Genomic DNA, 19,252 nt, shown 5'->3' on the forward strand with positions numbered 1-19,252 from the left:
TTAAGAAAACATCACAGTCGTTAGTTGAACTAAAATCAAGTTATTTATTCCTCCACTAAGCTGAAAAAAGAACTTACAACTAACTTAACACAAAAAAACAGTTAACAAAAGCTAATTCAGCAACATTTTGTTGGTGGCTTTAGAGCACATAAAATGTGGCTGAGTTGGCTTTTGATAGTTTGAGAAGGCAAAGCAGCTAAATGAACGTCCTGGCCAACAAAAGCATCAACAGTTACCCACGGAACTAGTTTACTGCCTACGCCTGGCCACAGCCCAAAAAGCAAAAGCGTTCGATTCAGTCAGTCAGTTTGGTCAACAATAAATATCTACAGCTGTTGATTGCTAGGACAAGTTCCAAGTCTACTCCTTAAACTCTGGCTTAATGCTAAACTCCGCCTTTGGCTGCTGCAGCTGCTGCTGCTGCTGCTGTTGCAGTTGTTGTTGCTGCTGCTGCTGATGTTGTTGCATGCCTGCTGCTGCTGCTGCTGCCGCTGCAGCTGCGCTAAAGGCGGCCAGATTGCTAAACTGTGGCGTTGCTACGCCAGGATAGAGATTCTGATAGAAGAGCGGGTTCTGTAGCTGAAACAGCGCCATGAGATGTGTTAGCTGGAAATTTGGCGTCGTTGCATCAGCTATGAGATTGGGAAACAAGTTGCTGCTGCCGGGCAGTGCAGCAGGCGCTGCCACAGGCGCTGCGGCTGAATTGCTGTCGTTGTCCTCCAGCTTGATGCGCTTCGTATCCGCGGGCAGTTGCTGCAAGCAAAGTGAGAGTTTAAGTAAAAGCAGCGGCTATGACAAATTCCGACTTACAATTTTCTTGGGCGGACGTCCACGCTTGCGCGCCAGAAAGTGCTCAGCGGAGAGCGAGGAGAGCGGCGTGGAGTTGGCCGTATGCAAGTTGGCAGCGGGAACAGGGGCAGCTGGTGAGCTATCGAGCGATGTGGCCTCCTCTGGATCCTCCTGCTTGCACTTGAACTGCTGATACGCCTGCTCGCCATCCTGGCGATCGTGCTTGCGCTTGTGGCTAATCATTTGGCTGCTGGAGTGCAGAATATAGTTGCAGTGCTCGCGCACGCAGTGGATGTGATTGCAGACAGTGGAGAACTTGCAGCCGTCGAAGGGACACTGCTCCGTTTTGAGTATTTTCTTGAAGCCATCCTGCGTCAGCTGATAGTCCTTCAGATGATACGTCTTGTGCTTGTCTGCGTATGAAATGAGTGTGAGCTGAGTTTAGAGCAGCTAAGAGCTTGGACTTACCCATGTCGGCCTTGTTCTTGAACGTGTGATTGCAGCCCTCGCGACAGCAATGATAGTGTGAGATCTTCTTGCCGTAGAAGGGGCAATCCTCGATGCGGCAGTTCTCGTGCGCGCGAAAGCGACGAAAGCCCTCGCTGACAATCTCCGAGTCCTTGCGATGAAAGTTGGCGTGCATCTGCACATCGCTGGTGCTCACATAGACCTTGGGGCAGTGCTCATAGACGCAATGATAGTGCGTCTGCTTCCAGTTGTAGGGACAGCCCTCGCCATAGGCGGGCGCGCAGTCATCGCCGGAGCTGAAGCGTGCAAAGCCCAGCTTGAGGCTCTCCTTGCGCTTCTTGTGCCACTTCAGATGCCTGATGATGTCATCCTTTTTGCTCAGTATCTTGCCCTGGCAGGGCTCATCATAGCAATGAAAATGCTCGCGCAGTGTCTCCTGGCGACAGAGCGTGTTCTCGCACTCCAGATAGGAGGAGACCTTGCGCAGATTCTTTAGATTCTCCTCGTTCTGCAGAAAGGCATCCAAGCTGCTGGCCGTACTCAAGCTAACAATGCTCTTGCCCTGCTCACTGGACGCGGATGCAGGTGGCGTCAAAAGCGAATTGCTTTGCACCACAGGCGTTGACGTCGGCTCGCCAATTGAATTGTAGGATGAGTCCGCTGGCTGCTTAACTGGCGTGTACTGTAAATGAATATATATAAAAAATATATTTATAGTTCAGCAGACTGCTTGGTGCCCAAGCTACAGCTGTAGCAGCTGCTCAGCCCACGCAGCTGTTTGGCTTTTCATTGGAATCAAAGTCAGTTTTTTATATTTTGTTTACATTAGAAAAAGCACGAGTGCTGCTCAAGTTACAGACAGCGTGGGAGTTACAGTGAGTTGTTGACTTTAATAATAATTGCTTACCATGCTGGGCGACTCGCTGCTTAGCGTGTCCTGAACTTGCATTGCTGTGCCGCTGAGCAGCAACTTCTCGGTGCTGTAGCTTTCCAGACCCGAGGAGCTGCAGCTGTTTAGGCTGGAGAGAGGCTTATCATCCTCCTCCTCCTCCTCCTCCTCATCATAATCCTGCTCATATTTGACTCCAATTGCCGTTAGTTGCTCAGCAACATTAACTGATGCTGCTGCTGCTGCTGTTGTTGTTGTTGCTGCTGCTGCTTCTGTTATTGTTGTCATTGCTGTTTGTTCTATGGGCGTGGATGTCACTGTTGAGGATTGTAGAAAATTATTTGTAGCAAACTGCTCGCTCTTGAATTGTGGCAAGCAGCTGGGCGTGTTAGGTGTTAGTAGCAGATTAGTGTTGCATGTTGTTGTTGCTGTTGTCAGCAAATGTTGCTGCTGTTGCTGCTGCTGTTGTTGTTGCAACATTAGTTGTGTAAATGGCGACAGCGTGCTGAGCAACATTTGTGGCAATTGATAAGCTATGTTAGTATTGTTGTTGTTGTTGTTGTAGTTGTTAGGTGTTATCGGTGTGGTTGTTGTTAGTGTATTAGCAAATGTTTGTTGTTGTTGTTGTTGTAAAGCATTCAGATTCAAATTACTATTGGGACTACAACTACGGCTACTACTACAATTCGAATTGATTCGTTTGTGCGTTCTTGTTATTTGTTGCTGTTGCTGTTGCTCTGGCTGCTGATCTGTTTGGTATTGCTGCTGCTGCAGGCAAGTGCTGCTGCTAATATCCTCTTTTTGAGTATAAGCAAGGCTTGTCATGTGTTGCTGTTGTAGCTGTAGCTGTGGCTGCTGCTGTTGTTGTTGTTGTTGTTGTTGCTGCTGCAGCAAGTTCATCATATAGAGCTGCATCATTAGCTCCATTTGATTCGACATTTTAGCAGACACTTAATAAAAAATATATGCACTCGTAACAATTTTGTTCACTTTTAGTTTGTGCAGTTTATATTTTCTTATTGCTTTTCTTTTTTTTAAGCAGCACACACACACACACGCCAAACGTTATACGATCTCAAAGTTTTGTTGGATATAACTTTAAAACGCGAGCGATCCTTCAAGTCCAGCCGCGCAGCTCAAACTGTTTCAACTCTTCCGCGAGTATCAGCTAATATAGCAAAAAATTGCGCAAAGGTTCCAAAGAACAGCAACCCTCGCTCTCTCTCTCTCGCTCTCTCTAAAAAAGTAGCTCTTAAAAAACTGATCTCATGTGCGCTCTCTTAAAAAACGAACCGTTTATAGTGGTGGCAATGGCCTGTGGCATGCCCCAACCCTTAAATGATTTTTAGCACCCTTTGCGCTGTGTGTGGAAAATCTGTGAAAAACGCTGCTCAGTTTTATCTACAGTTTGTAACTGTTTTTTGCCAGTTTTTCAGCCTCGACCAATAAAATGCCAGCGAGCATGTAAATTTCTGCAGGAAAACTAGTTTTTTAGGTAAAAAATGTCCTTGCATAGACCAACGAATGTGCAGGAATTTCCCCTCCTGAAGCTAAAGAGAGTGAGAGACATTTTAGATAGAAAGAGAATATGCAAAGGAATGCTTCAGTTCTAGGCTAATACAACGCAACTGCTTGTTAAAATATTAAGCATTATATAATACTATATTTTAGCCTTTAAATTTACTAATAGTTTTATTTAAACGCCTTTACTCTTTTAGAGTCTCTCAAGAATTTGGCGCGCAGTTTTCGCAACTGCCACAGCTGCAATTTCCTAATCGCTTGTACCCAAGTTTCCAATGCCATTCAAATGCAAAAAAATAAAAATAATTTTTGGCACACAAAATTCGAATAACAAACGAACAACGAATAGAAAAAAAATCTGCATTACAATCGCACAAAAAACTCAATTAAAAATGCCAAAAAGTTTTCATAAACCCCAGCATAAAAAATTTGCATATAAAAAAAACGTTTGCGAAAATGCGACAGAGCAGCAAACCTTAAATAAGGACTCGACATGTAACTGCCGCTGCGCAGCCGCAGCGAAATCCTTTTTGCCAGTGTAATTTGCATAAATTATTCGTGTAACATTTATTTTTGCATCATTTGCATGATTTTGGCGAAACGCCGCAGGCCAGAGCGGGTGAGAGCGACTGCGAGGTAGAATAAACAGGATCAGGATCAGGATCAATACCAGTGTTATGCAAATGAACCTGTGACGGTGTCAGCCACGCCGGAGTAGTTGGAGGAGGGTTACATGTTCCTCTATTCTCGATTTACATTGCGAGCTGCGCACGCGCGCCATGTGAAAATTTATGCAAATCAGCAGCAGAGGAAATGCCAAGCAAATCGATTGCCAAGGGGCGGATGTTGCAGCCATCGATTGATTTTGAATACAGAGCAGCAGCCAAAGGAAGTGGAACAGCTCGTTGCTCGTTGGTGAGCTGTGCTTTGGGTTTGTTAGCTGGTTGGCGAATTAATATTGAAGTGGATTTACCAATTGTTGCCATAATTGAGTGACGTGGATAAGCGACCAGGACATGCAGCAGTTAGAAAAGAGAGCAAGCATAACATAGCCAGCTATTGATTACAAAAAAGGTTACACACACACACACACGGACAGTTACATACATTAAAATGGCAACAGAGCAGAGAGTGAGGAAATCTGCATGAAAATGCGCACAAAGCCCAAACATGGAATAGAATAGAAGCGATCCTAACTCATGTGACTACGCCAGGCCCAGTTATGAGTTACTTGTTATTGAAACAGATTTGTACTTTAGCTCGAATTTGCATACGAGAGTTTTTCATATTCACAATCGGTTACAAATAGTTTTGGAAATGGAAAACTTTTGTGCGTTTGGCTTTTGTGCTGGCTCCTGCTCGTCCTTTGACTGTTTGATTGTAGCATGTAGTAGTTCCATTTGGCAGGATAACAATCGCTTGGCATATGAAGCGACAATTATTATTCCTTATCGGAGCGGATGAGCCTTTGGCTGGCAAATTGACTAACATTTTTAATTAGCAAAGTGTTGAGGAGGGGGGCAGTGGGCATGTCAAGCGGGCTGAAGCCCACACAAAGCAGCTTTTTATTTGAATTTAATTGGGATTCAAGCAAGTCGTTGTCAGAGTGATCGAGAGCAGGAGCAGGAACAGGAGCAGGAGCGTTTGCTTATCAGCATTGTCATCAACGTGAGAAAATCGCTGGAAACACTTTGAACTCAACTGCTGATCGTGGTAATTACGGCGATTGCCTGTGGCATCTATTGTCCTACCTTTTTCACAATTTATGCTAAAAAGTAAACAAAAAGCAAAAAAACGTAAACGAAAACGTTTGAATATTCCAGCGGAGAGGCGCTTCAGTGGGCATGGGACTCTTCCAAAGACACCCTAATGCAGTCCCAGGATATTTTGTCTATTTCTTTCTTATTTTGCGTTTGCTTTTTGTTTTGGGATGCGCTTGGCCGCAGATTTATTGCCTCAACTAAATCTCAACTTTTACCCTTGAAGCAAGAAACAATAGAGAATTGTATAAGTAGGTAACCAAGATGATAATTCTATGCTGAAATTTAGCAAATTTTTTGAGGCAAATTTATAAGAATTATGTTTGGCCAACTTCGTTGACCCCTGATGAGGTTCATTTCCGTTTTGCATAAATCTGTCAATGAGCGAGTGCTATTGATATCTTAATAACTGAATATTTTGTCAGCACTTAGGGATGCTTGGCCTAATAACGAATGTGAAGGCAAATTGGGCAGGACAATGCAAATGTGTGAGAAGTTGTCGCAATGCTTAATCTGATGCTTGTTGCCATCTGATTGCCTGAGGGGTGTGCTGGGCATATCCTTGACCAGCACAGTGACCAGTCCAGCTTAAGACACGCGTCGTTAAAGTGTTTAGCATTGTCCGGCATATCCCTAAATGGGGTAGGACAAAAGGGTTGCTAATGGTCAACTGACCAGTTCGTTTACGCTGGAGGCGTGGCACGCGACCAATCGAGTGCGCAATTAGCTTCACAGTCGCCATTTTGTCAGCTCAGATCAATCAGGATATGCAGCTTTTAATTTATGCCTGTTTTCGTTTTGGTTTGCTAGCCAAAAGCAGTCTGCGAATTTCTTGAGAAATGTCCGTTAATTTGAGAACATGCTCGGGTTCAACAAAATGGCTGACCTTCTTGACAGGACATGCTGCTCGCAGGATATATTCAAATGTTAAAAGATAATTTGAATGCATGACCGCAAGCAAACCCAAACCAAAACCCTTTGAGCCGCCATTGTGTCCCAACTGATGCCCAACAGCCCAACAGCCACCCCGGGACGATCACAAAAGGCAAGCTTCAGCTATCCGCGTACTTGTAGTTTGACCAGATTCCGCAATGGACCGCCATATGCCTTGTTTCTACAATAGTAGGGCTCATCCTTTTTCATTTTATTCAATGATTTTTTTTATGCTGCTCAAATTTTCTTCGCGGCCTTTACGAAAATTAATTTCAGTGTCCAAACCGGTTCCGCGCATCGAGTCCGGTCCGGTTTTCGAAGCAAGGAAACGGTCCTCCTCGACGACCCTTCAACCCTTTTGTTTGTAAGGATGCGCCAAACGCGAATGAAATTGCAGCTTTCGGCTTATGTTGTTGCCCAGAATGATGCCCAAGGATTCAGTTACGATGGGAAATCTGTTTCTCAAGTTTTTTTTTTCTTTTTGCTGACTACATGCGATAAGAACTAAATAACCGTTATAAATAACATGCAGCATGCATCTGGATAAATGACGTTATTAGCCCAACAGATTGACCAGCGAACTTTGACCCCTTCACTGCTGCTGCCACGCGTCCAAGGATGACCACTCCACACCTTTGATTAAACCTGTTTGACAGCTTGACCAGTCGCAAGGCGATACGCGTGCCAGGCGCTATCCTTTAAGCAAGTTGACCATTGGCCAGTCGGGCTGCCTACCTGACCGCTCCTTAAAGCGGATAATCCATGACTTGACGTCTTTGTTTGCTGCCATCTCGCGTGTCCTTTAAATTAGGATATTATTATCACTCACAATGGACATTCACAGCTTAGAATATCTTCATTAGCAGAGGTCAAGGGTCAGCAATTTAAAAGAATATGCATTTACTTGCACTCTAAATTTATCTTTTGTCTGAATATTCAAGGGTAAAAGTTGAGATTTAGTTGAGGCAATAAATCTGCGGCCAAGCGCATCCCAAAACAAAAAGCAAACGCAAAATAAGAAAGAAATAGACAAAATATCCTGTGACTGCATTAGGGTGTCTTTGGAAGAGTCCCATGCCCACTGAAGCGCCTCTTGGCTGCAATATTCAAACGTTTTCGTTTACGTTTTTTTGCTTTTTGTTTACTTTTTAGCATAAATTGTGAAAAAGGTAGGACAATAGATGCCACAGGCAATCGCCGTAATTACCACGATCAGCAGTTGAGTTCAAAGTGTTTCCAGCGATTTTCTCACGTTGATGACAATGCTGATAAGCAAACGCTCCTGCTCCTGTTCCTGCTCCTGCTCTCGATCACTCTGACAACGACTTGCTTGAATCCCAATTAAATTCAAATAAAAAGCTGCTTTGTGTGGGCTTCAGCCCGCTTGACATGCCCACTGCCCCCCTCCTCAACACTTTGCTAATTAAAAATGTTAGTCAATTTGCCAGCCAAAGGCTCATCCGCTCCGATAAGGAATAATAATTGTCGCTTCATATGCCAAGCGATTGTTATCCTGCCAAATGGAACTACTACATGCTACAATCAAACAGTCAAAGGACGAGCAGGAGCCAGCACAAAAGCCAAACGCACAAAAGTTTTCCATTTCCAAAACTATTTGTAACCGATTGTGAATATGAAAAACTCTCGTATGCAAATTCGAGCTAAAGTACAAATCTGTTTCAATAACAAGTAACTCATAACTGGGCCTGGCGTAGTCACATGAGTTAGGATCGCTTCTATTCTATTCCATGTTTGGGCTTTGTGCGCATTTTCATGCAGATTTCCTCACTCTCTGCTCTGTTGCCATTTTAATGTATGTAACTGTCCTGTGTGTGTGTGTGTGTGTGTAACCTTTTTTGTAATCAATAGCTGGCTATGTTATGCTTGCTCTCTTTTCTAACTGCTGCATGTCCTGGTCGCTTATCCACGTCACTCAATTATGGCAACAATTGGTAAATCCACTTCAATATTAATTCGCCAACCAGCTAACAAACCCAAAGCACAGCTCACCAACGAGCAACGAGCTGTTCCACTTCCTTTGGCTGCTGCTCTGTATTCAAAATCAATCGATGGCTGCAACATCCGCCCCTTGGCAATCGATTTGCTTGGCATTTCCTCTGCTGCTGATTTGCATAAATTTTCACATGGCGCGCGTGCGCAGCTCGCAATGTAAATCGAGAATAGAGGAACATGTAACCCTCCTCCAACTACTCCGGCGTGGCTGACACCGTCACAAGTTCATTTGCATAACACTGGCTAGGAGACCTGGGATATCCTGGCAGGCAGCTCGTTTAAAAGTCGCCTGTGCCAAAATTATGCAAATATTTGTTAAATGCGTTTTGGGCATCAGGTCCTTAATGCAGAAATTTGCATAATTTATTGATGGTTCGAATATATGGCAAACGTAGCTACAAATTAGGGGTTGTATAAAAAAATATACGTTATTTTTTTGTTCGATTTTATTTTTTATAGACAGCTGAGTTTTTTCTTGGATTTAATGAAGTTTTGCACATTTGATAAAAAAAATAAAGGTAAGAATTTTTACGGATTTGTGCAAATAATTTATCATAAATATTTGGCTTTTCAGCGAGTGTCCACATTGATTGATGATGCTTATGAGTTGCTCCAGGAATCATTAGCAAGGACTCGAGTTACGTTTTCTCACGCGATTTGCCAAGACGTTGCAATCGCCTGGAGTTTGTAACTAATGACAATATTAAAATTAATGATAGCAGCCAGTGTTACAGGATACTTTTGAAAGGAGCAAATATTTGTGCAGTTTTTAGGGCAAAATGTTGCTAAAATGTTAGTTAGGTAAGAATTGCTTAAAGGGTTGCAATTGATCGAAACTTCATCTGATTGCGCAACCCTTGGCGAATATTTCGGTCAGCTGGCAAAGTTTTTTGAACTCTGTGCTGGAAACAAGAAAAATATGAAATTATAATCTTATTACATCGTCACAACAAATTCGTTGTGCACGGCGCCCCAACGTATCCTTGGCATCCTTTTCTATTTCATTGCTTTTCTCTTCACCTTTTCTATTTCGGTTGATCATCTTCAGCTGCCAGCTGAATTCCCTTTGACTGTGTAAATTGCGCACCGGCCGGAGATATGCCGACATTTGTCCTTAATTTTACTCCTCTCTGCTCAACACAATCCTTTCAGCAACGCACACACATACACGCACGCATACATAGACGTGCGCTTACAAAAAGGATTACGCAGCATGCTTAGAAAAATTTATATTGAAGGACAGGCAAACATCTTGTTAGGAGTTCAGCCGAGTTCGCAGTTCAAATTGAGGGTGGATTCGGTTTCCTTTTGCTTAGTTTTTTTTTTTACTTTTTTTTAAGGTATTTTCTATGGAAAATCTTTCGACGCAGTTTTGGCAGTTGCGCAATGAGGCGTACAACGCCAACACAGACTAAGATCCTGTATAACAACAGGATATCATGATCTAAGCACGTTCGTTTATTTTCAATCCCAAAATGCAGTTTACTAATTTAATTTTCAGCTTGCTTGAGTTTCAGTCAAAGCAAAATAGTAAACATATAATAATAATTTAGATATATAAAGAATTTATGCAGCAAACGGGTCTTTTAATAATAGGTTAATCAAATAAAAGATATTGCTAAATTAAAATTATTAAATTTCATTACTAATTTGTTAAATATAAATGCAGTAAAATGAATAAGCCACAGCACATATCAAAAATGAATTTGGCAATTCTAAAACTAACTCGATTATTTATTTTATGCTTAGCTATAATATAAATATGATTTGCATTGGTTTAATTTGCTCTTCAGCATTTGTTTGCTCTAAGTTTTGCTTTTAACAACCCACTTAATTAGCATATAACGTGATTTTAGTTTGTCAGCTGCAGAACGCCCCATTTTGACACTTAATTTACATAAAGTGTGCAAGTCATGCTTTTGCAAGGATATTGACATTAAGGCGTAGCCACAAGTGGAAAGGCCAGGCATTCATTGAATATTAATGAGCTCTGATAACTTAAATAAATTAAAAAAAAATAGCAAGCGAAATCTCAAACGCTGCACAGTTGTCTTTAAAGTTTCATTCGTTTGCAAATTTAATTGTAATTTTAATTTCAACAATTTAATTTATGCGTAGAAAAAAGCAAATAGTAAACTTTGTTTAGCATGATATTGCAAATTTTTAATTAATAAAAAAAAAAAAGAGTGCTATGAATAATTACAATTGTAAATTTGAATTTAAGTAGCCTTAACTTTTTCTCATAATGTCTGCGCTAAGCTCTACGAATAGGAAATTGAAAACAGCAGCAACTGTTACAATTTCCATGCAACAAAGAACAAATTTAAAATTTTCATTGCATGCTGGCAAATCAGTTAAAAGAATTTGCTTAAGCTAGGATCGAATTTGCAACCCTTTACTTATTTATTTTTGGCAAACGCCTAACAGCGCAGGCAAATCAACAATTTATTAATTTCCCATGGCGCTGTTGCTGTTGTTATTGTTTATGCAATTTGCCTGTATCAAATATCTTGAAAATAGCAACACTGTTCGAAAGGATTTCGCGACAGGCGCATGAATTTTGATACACGGCGGGAAAATTGCGAACCCTTTTGCTTAGACAGGCAGAAAACCCGTAAAGTACTTTTTGCATAAGAAAAGCAAAGAAATGAAAATGAAAAATAGAAAACTGAATGCAACCCTTTGAGGCAGGAAGGATGCAGGACTTTCGCATAAATCGTTGGGCTGCCAAATTTCCGCAACAGCTGACGTCATTAAGACGGCATTTGTCAACTGATTTGCCGTAAAAAAAGGATTTACAGCAGAATTTTTGATCCTTTTTTGAGTAAAAAAAAAACTGAAATATGAAACTTTCTCGAACTTGATAAATGATGCCTGGAAGAAAGTGTCAACGAAAGTTGTCGTCAATATAATCAATCAAAATGGGATATATAAAAAAATGGCTAAAAATATTTTGTATTTTTATATAATTTTAAAATTGAAGCTACCCCTAAGCCAGAACTGGCAAGTGACCAACGTAACTTGACCTCTTGGTCAGCTTGCTGTCAACATAGGATTATGCCCATGTGGTCCTTGCATATATTTATAATCCTATTAATTGCTTTATTAGCCAAGCGCATAAAACAACTCAATAAATATGTGTGAAAATTGTGAGAAATTTTCCCAGACTTGCATAAGCAACAACCCCCAGACTGGGCTAAGACTAAGACCAGCTGATCATCATCATCAATATCATTTAACCTAATGGTCCCTGACCCTGAGCTCCGACGGCTGCTGCTGCTCAATTCCTAAGCTGTGGCAAAAGTGTCCTTATGCTCGACTGCCTCACGTATTTTTCTTTAATTTCGCTAGGGTTGCTCTCCTAGGGATGCTCTGCCTCAAACTGCTGCTGCACTCAACTGACGTCCTGTGCAATTTTTATGCTTGAAATGTCCAAACAATTATAAATCAAAGCTGCCACATTCGCCAAAGATGTTGCACAAATATTTGCTTAGCTCGCAGAAACTCTAAACGAAGCCATAAGAGTTTCTAAGACAGCATGAGAATTACTTTTTGCTGAGTGACTGAGTTCGAAACTATGAAAAGCTGTCCTAAAGGATCACAAATTAATTTGCCTAGTTATAGTTGAGCATCTTCTTATAAAACTTGTAAACATCTTTTACTTTTTAGCGCATTCATATTAACCAAAACTTCTGCTACTGCTAACCCCTTTGATTTGTTTATTAAACTTGCCAAATTTCCAATCAACTTCACGCAAACATCAATAATTTGAAATTCATGAATATTTAATGAAAATCAATTAGGTTACCCCCAAAAACACACACACACAGAGTGGCAGTGGCCCATGTTCTGCCTAAGGACCTACTGCATCTTAATCCGAACATTGGCACTTGAGTGAAATTAACATTCAACACGGTTAATGCCAAACAACAAAACATCAAAATTAAATCAAAAGCAAGCAAGGAGCAAGGGGTAAGCAGTTTGTCCTGCTGAGGCGCAAGAAGTTGCTTGGAAAATTTGCATAACATTGGCACAAGTCAAAAATGCGCCACATCCCTTTTGCTCAACAGGACACCCGCTTAATTGAAAATGCCAAAATTATGCAAATGTATGCAAGAGACTTTGGTTACACTTATGGGTTACAATTTTGCAAGCTGCTGGCGTGCGGAAAATCGCGGAAAATTTATGCAGTTTATACATTTGCGTATACATATTATTATTTATGATGATTTGGCTATGATTGCAATCAGTGTGAGAAATGCAAGCCATGGGAACAACATTAAACAAACTGAGATTGGCTATAAAATTTATAAAAATATTTAAGAGCACAGCTACGCTCTTAGGCTCTCTTAGTTTGCCAAATTCTGCGGGCATTGCAACGAAGGTCAGACTTATATATATATATATATATATATATATGTTTTTTATGTCTGTGTGTTGAACAATCGAACACGACACGGCAACAGCATCCATTGTCCTTTAGTCCTTAACTACCCCTTTCCCAGCCTTTTGCCAAAATGTAGCATTTATAAAAATTTCAAATAACAAAATTTCAACTGAAAATAAAAGCTGGCAAACAAAGCAAAAAAGGGTTGCTAAGGCATCAAAACAGGACGCACAGCATCCATTTAATATGCTGAGCTAAGCATTTATTTATACACTGACTATTTACAGCATAACTTGGCATATCTATATTTAAAAATAAAAAAAACTCAACTGACCACAGGCAACTTCTTAATCACGCGCACGTGTCCAAGCACAAAAGACTGGCAAGGACGAAGCGTATCTGAAGCCTGTAGAGGCGAAAAAACCTGTTTGAAGCGTGCTTAGGTTGCACTGGTCAGTCTGAGGTCAACTTAAGGGTCTTGCTCGTCTGGACACGCGCCATACAAATCAGAACAACAACAACAACGAAATTTGTTTACAAAGCAGGCACTGCGCATAATTTTGGAAAATGCCCTCAAAACCAAAACATGTTGTGGTCAAGGGGTTAAGCCAGAAAGCGATTTGTAAAATTAAACTAGTTTTCTTTTATTTTTCTGGGTGGAAAATTGTGTGAAAACGCATGTGTGTGCTATGTATAATTAAGCAGTTAAGCAGGAATTAGAAAAGTGCACCCTTCATAACAGTGTTAAAAAAATATAAACAAAGCAGAAATAATAAATGGGGAAAATGACAAGGTAGTTTAAAAAATAAAAGCTTTATTTGTGGCTACTGTATGCTGAAGATTCCTAATTTCCCAAATGCTTTAAATTTATATTTATATGCATTTTTATATTTAAATATCATTGCATTTCGACTTACCATTTAATTATTATCGCATAACTTTAAAGTCTTTGGGTCCTTAAAATAAACAAATGAAATGCAAAATTAGAAATACTTTTTAAATATTTGTAGAGAGTGTAGAAATTTCAATATTTAAAATGCTTTTTAGTAGACTTTAACATAATTTGCTTTTTTAGAAATGCAAACTTTCTATTACATTTCCCATCCACTTGGCTATTTACTGAACTTGTATCAAATTTTGAAAACGCAAGACAAAAAGAAACTCAGATTGGCTGTCCTTTAACCCCAACTCCATCCGTATTGCAATAGTTGTAACCCTATACAGCCATCGATCAAGAGCGCGCGCATTTCCGCAAATATAGCAAAGCGTAAAAAAATTCCCACAGTGCAAAAATCGTCTGGATTATAAATGAAGAAAAGTTTTGCAAGCAGCAAAGAAATTTACGAGCGATCGAATAACCAAAGAAATAAAATGAAAAACTGCGCCAGGTATCAAAGGGTGCCAAAACGAAAATAAAATTGCACGAGCAAAGGTCCTGCTCGCTGCTTGCTCCTTGCTGCTTCGGGTTCAAATGTGTCACGTCTTATGATGTCACTTTTGCACACACACACAGACACACATACTATTGCACAACCCCAATCCATAGATAGTCATCATTTCGCATGCTCTGATCGCTGAAGATCCTCAAACTGATCGGGTTCACAGTAAATTACGCTCAGAGGTGAAATGCAAACAAAGTGCACGTCTCCTTCAGGCCAACCCTTCCTTAAGCTATTTTCTTACAGTTTTCCTTTTTCTATTCTTTTCAGTCCTTTTTTGTCACGAATCTAATGATTTTTGCCTCAAAATTGAAGCGATTTTTCATTGACCCAGCAACGGGGTTGGTTCAGAGTTCGTCTTGGGGTTTCCATGCGTTTTGTTATGCCAGCTTGAACTAGGCAAAAATCCATTCACCCGTGCATTCAAAGAATGCAGCTTAAGTAGACCTCTGGCTCCTTGCCCTAGGTTTTGGGTCAGTGTCGCATTAAGCCGAAATTTATGGCCTTCGAGTGCCAATAGTCATGCAGATTAATGAGTAAACCAAGTATTAAAAAGGCCTTTTATTTCTTGTGCAATTAAAGGCGGCGCTATAGAATTTCAAATGAAACAAATGTGACCAAAAAGTAATAACTAAAAAGTTAAATAATTACTTTGCAACTATCTACAACTATCTCTTACTTTATAATATTTAGTTGGTAAGGCATATAAAAACATAATGGAAACTATGGAAAATCGTTGACGCTTTCAATGCACATGCAAATGACCGTTGCTTGGGCTGTCAGGTCTTGTTCATAACGCTAAATGGGTACAAAACCCAGTTAAAAAGCATTTTCAGCTAAATTTGAATGCATGCGTATTTTGTCTTTGTTGTTCATTGTGCATATTGAGGGGGTAGGGGCAGGGGAGAGACCAACACGCTGACCTAAAATTATAAAGTTACAAACTGCAACCCTTTAGTTAACCCTTGATAGGCGAAACTATTGAATTACACATGGACCACAAACGCGCTGGACCGGGATGTTGAGCATGGACCACGGACAGCGTTGAACCCTTGGACAGCCGCTGGTTGCGTTGTCAACTTTACTAGAGGGTTGTGTGTGCCTGTTGTTGTGTATATTCAAATTTGATGGCAGCCAAAGGATTTGACCAAACAAATCCTTTCTAATTTCAATCAGACGGCGCATGTGCAGCGGCAGATTAAGCGCCGGACGCTGTGCAGCTTTTTACGGCGCAAACGGTAAACGGGTTTTGAATTTCATTTGCCGCAGGATGCGTGTCCTTACATACATATGTGCGTATATGTATGACCCATCCATCAGCGACATGGACGCGCGGAAGCTGCAAGTCATTTGAAGTTTTAATAGATGTTGCATTCTTTTGTCTAAATGAAAAAAATAACAAGGAAAAAACTGGTTTTTGAAAATATTTAGTCCAGCTCATGTGATGCTACATGCAACCCCTTGATGCAGAGACCAAAACTGTAGGTTTATTCAAATTTTTGGTCTTCCTTGCTGATACTAGTTTTCCTTTTTTTTTCTAAGAATATCATAAGAATTTATATTTAAAATTTATCTCTTGCCTTTATTGCCTTTTTATGGGAAATATTTCTAGACGTTTGTTTGGGAAAATAAATGATTATTACGATCATAAATTTTATTTTACGTTCTTTTAAATAACATGCAGATACAATCGAACTCTCATGCAAGTTTCAAAATCAGTGAAGGATTTATTTGTTAGGCCCCCACAATGAAATAAAAAGCAGGACACGCGCCGCTCAACCCACATTACTAAAAATTCAACCCTTTAATATTCAAGTGACCGCTGGTCAACACACTCCCTCCCTGTTAGGCATAACTCACAAAAAGTTCAGATACAAGCGATGCACACACACTTCGTTAATGACTAGTACAAAAATTTAAATAGCGAATTAGATTCATGTACAAATTTTGCATTGTTATGCTAATTTTGTACATTCTTTGTAACTCCAACAACCCACAGAGCTGCAGATGCATAGTTAATGTGATATTAATAAAATCGTTAAAAATTCAATCAATACGTTTTATCACCTAGAGAGGGTTGCTGTTTGAACATTGTGGGATGGGAAATGCGTCGGTTTGAATTTAAATTTGGCGCCTTCTTGCGTTGCCAACTGCATTGACAGTTGGTAATTAATTTAAATTCGAGAACTATCGATGACGCAGACTATCGACTTACAACATGACCATGGGCCTGCTCGATTTGTTTCTCTTAAAACCATTATTCGATTAATATGTTTTGTTTTTGCCATTTGTTTTGGTTAAAACGTTTAAAACCATTTAAATGAAGCATGCAGCAATTATGTGTGGAAAACAACAACAATCAATCAGAAATCAAAGCTGTGAAGCGCACAGCAACCGATGAGCATGATGCCGACTCGCTGGAAGCGAAGAGACTGAAGCCCAGCAAAGATGACACAATTGGCGCCCAAGAGAGTTCCACGCTACAGAATTCAATACAGGCACACCCTAGCCCCAAAAAGCGTTTGCAAATAGGTAATAAAAGTGCTAACGATAAAGGTAAGCATAATAAAGGGGAGTATTTTAAATTTGGTAACTACAAGCACTACTATGGCAAGCGCTTGCAAGATACGGATTTTCACGATATAAGACTGGATGTGCTGGCTGGACATGCAGAGCTGTTTCGCGGCAAGCAAATACTTGATATTGGCTGCAATTCGGGTTTGCTGTCTATTGCAATTGCTCGCCAGTTTGAACCGAAAAGTCTCATTGGTTTGGTAAGTGCAACATGTAAGCTATAGCAACAAAAGTACAATATTCATTTTTTACAGGACATAGACCGCAGCTTAACAAATGATGCGCAGACAGCCATAACCACATTAAAGCGCGCCAGCAATGTTGAACCCGCAGATCCAACTAAGTTTCCATTTAATGTCAAGTTCGTACATGGAAATTATGTGCTAGACGATGATGTATTGCTTGAGATTGAGCGCCCTCAGTTCGATGTGGTATTGTGTCTATCGGTTACCAAATGGATACACCTCAATTTCAGTGATGCGGGCCTTAAGCAGGCATTTCGTCGAATGTACCTGCAGCTACGCATTGGCGGTAAGCTGATACTAGAGCCACAAGCTTTCGATACGTACAAGCGGCGGAAGAAGCTCTCGGAAAATATACGTGAAAATTACGCCGCTATCAACTTTAAGCCCGAAGATTTTACGAATTATTTGCTCAGCCCAGAGGTTGGCTTCGCCAGCATGGAACTAATGGGTGTGCCTGAGCATTGCAAAGCCGGGTTTAAACGCCCTATACAAATATTTAGCAAAAACTAGTTTTCTTAGAGAACAAATTTAATCACAATATAAATAATAAGTTTGTTTTCAAACGCTATTGTGTGCGTTGTTTCTTTTTCGGCGTACCCGGTGGAGACTGTAGTTGTTTTATTAAATCCGGCACTTGCTCCATCAGCTCATCCGACCCCAACTGAAAATTGCTGTCTGCCCAAAGCAGACGCAGTTCACTTAGTACCAAACCTACTTTCTTACCTGTGAGACCAAAACTTTTTAAAGCATTTCCATTTAGTGGAAAGCTTGGCGTCTTCCAGGCTTTAAGCTGGCTATACAGCTCTTCCTTATTTGAATACTTAAGGAGCTGTTCTACGTATTCGCGCTTAGCATACGGTTGTAAGCACAATTTTTGATAGTCAAGCAAGCTCTTATACTCGTCGTCCACCTAGAATTTAAATTAAACTTTCTTGCATCAACCAAACTTAGTTTTAAGTCAAGTAACTTACCCGAGCTCGTTGCTGTACTATGAAGAGCGCCAGATCCCGCTCAAAAGCAGACAGTTTGAGGCGTTCGTGTAGGCTCGCAGCCTCCTCAACATTATGCAGCAGTGCGGCCATGAACAATATCGGATAGTGTGGTTTTTCAAAAGTATCCAAGTCAGCGCAGAGTCGATCAAATTCTTTGAGATTTGGCTGTGCCGGCAGTCCACAATATTTGCTCAAGCTGCAATTGTGCATTTCAAGTAGCAACTCACGGCCGTAGTTGCCAACCAAAATCTTTTGAAGCTCCGACCAAATGCGTTCTCCGCTGATGCGTGCTAAACCGTCTCCATTTGCCTTAATGGCCTCCAGTATATCTTTTTCATGAGAATGTGCATTTTCGGCAATACGCCCATAGAAACGAAAGTAACGTAGTGTTCGCAAATAGTCCTCCTTTAGTCGCACATCGGCATCGCCAACAAAAACAATGCGATGCTGCTGCAAATCATTGTAGCCATAGAAGTAATCGTAGACTGTGCCGTCGAATCCCAGAAACATGGAGTTAATGGTTAGGTCTCGACGGTTGGCATCCAACTGCCAGTCGGTGGTGAATGCAACGTCCGCATGCCGCCCATCGGTGCGAACATCAATACGCAGTGTTGTCACCTCAAAGTTTTCTTTGTTGTTAATCCGTGGGGTTATTGTTCCATGCTTTTCGCCCTTGGCATTGATCATGCGAACCTCCTCCTTGTTAAACATCTCTTTCATTTCATCAGGTGTCGCTGTAGTCGCCAGGTCAATGTCCTTTGGCTGGATCTTCATCAATATGTCACGGACCGCGCCACCAGCAATGCGTAGCTCATAGTTGTACTTCTTGAACAGTGCAACCAAGGCTTCCAACTCCGGCGTAAATATACTGCGGAACTCATCGCTGTCAACGCGTGTAAATGCTGGATTGTCACGCATCTTTGGCGGCTTGCCCAGCTGTGCCACAAGCTCCGGTGAAAGTTTAGTAGGCGTAGTTCTCCCGCTGCTAGAAGTCGTTGACGTCATAGGTAAGGTGCTCACAAATGTCTTTGCCCCGCAAATGCGTGTGGAAAAAGTGCTAGCAATTCCAAAGGTAGCACGTTGCAAATTATAAATACGCCCAATAGCACGTGCACCATGCATTTGTAAACTTCTAAGCGGCAATTGTTTATGTTTGACAAAAATCGTAAAAATAATCGACAAAAACAATGTTATGCACAGCTGATTATAACACATTCGATTGACACAAGTCAGTTGTTATCG

At 40.9% G+C, this 19,252-nt stretch overlaps 3 protein-coding genes across 3 annotated transcripts; 1 reads left to right on the forward strand and 2 right to left on the reverse strand.

The window, feature by feature from the left end:
- Nucleotides 1–477: 477 nt before the first annotated feature.
- LOC108603419 (transcription factor castor) lies at nt 478–3,110 on the reverse strand (the record flags this gene model as incomplete). Its single annotated transcript, XM_017992220.1, has 4 exons — nt 2,165–3,110; nt 1,258–1,939; nt 811–1,202; nt 478–753 (listed from the first exon to the last, which is right to left on the reverse strand). Coding segments are annotated over exons 1-4 (2,271 nt in total), but the record flags the coding sequence as incomplete, so codon positions are not given.
- Nucleotides 3,111–16,480: 13,370 nt separating this feature from the next.
- Nucleotides 16,481–17,586, forward strand: LOC108603608 (probable RNA methyltransferase CG1239). The gene is made up of 2 exons (XM_017992555.1): nt 16,481–16,973; nt 17,028–17,586. Exons 1-2 carry the CDS (start codon nt 16,527–16,529, stop codon nt 17,526–17,528), a joined length of 948 nt encoding a protein of 315 aa, XP_017848044.1. The 5' UTR covers nt 16,481–16,526; the 3' UTR covers nt 17,529–17,586.
- On the reverse strand, nt 17,529–19,234 carry LOC108603605 (CCA tRNA nucleotidyltransferase 1, mitochondrial). The gene is made up of 2 exons (XM_017992551.1): nt 17,990–19,234; nt 17,529–17,928 (listed from the first exon to the last, which is right to left on the reverse strand). Exons 1-2 carry the CDS (start codon nt 19,223–19,225, stop codon nt 17,584–17,586), a joined length of 1,581 nt encoding a protein of 526 aa, XP_017848040.1. The 5' UTR covers nt 19,226–19,234; the 3' UTR covers nt 17,529–17,583.
- Nucleotides 19,235–19,252: the final 18 nt, after the last annotated feature.

Source organism: Drosophila busckii, chromosome 3R (genome assembly GCF_011750605.1).
Source record: "Drosophila busckii strain San Diego stock center, stock number 13000-0081.31 chromosome 3R, ASM1175060v1, whole genome shotgun sequence".
In the NCBI taxonomy this organism is placed as follows: domain Eukaryota; kingdom Metazoa; phylum Arthropoda; class Insecta; order Diptera; family Drosophilidae; genus Drosophila; species Drosophila busckii.

Bases quoted from the DNA above. Each gene is read 5' to 3' on its own strand.
- LOC108603605 (XM_017992551.1), bottom strand. From the start codon at position 19,225: ATGTGTTATAATCAGCTGTGCATAACATTGTTTTTGTCGATTATTTTT. The intron at 17,929-17,989 runs GTAAGTTACTTG...TTTAAATTCTAG, and splicing joins TAGTACAGCAACGAGCTCGG to GTGGACGACGAGTATAAGAG.
- LOC108603608 (XM_017992555.1), top strand. From the start codon at position 16,527: ATGCAGCAATTATGTGTGGAAAACAACAACAATCAATCAGAAATCAAA. The intron at 16,974-17,027 runs GTAAGTGCAACA...CATTTTTTACAG, and splicing joins CGAAAAGTCTCATTGGTTTG to GACATAGACCGCAGCTTAAC.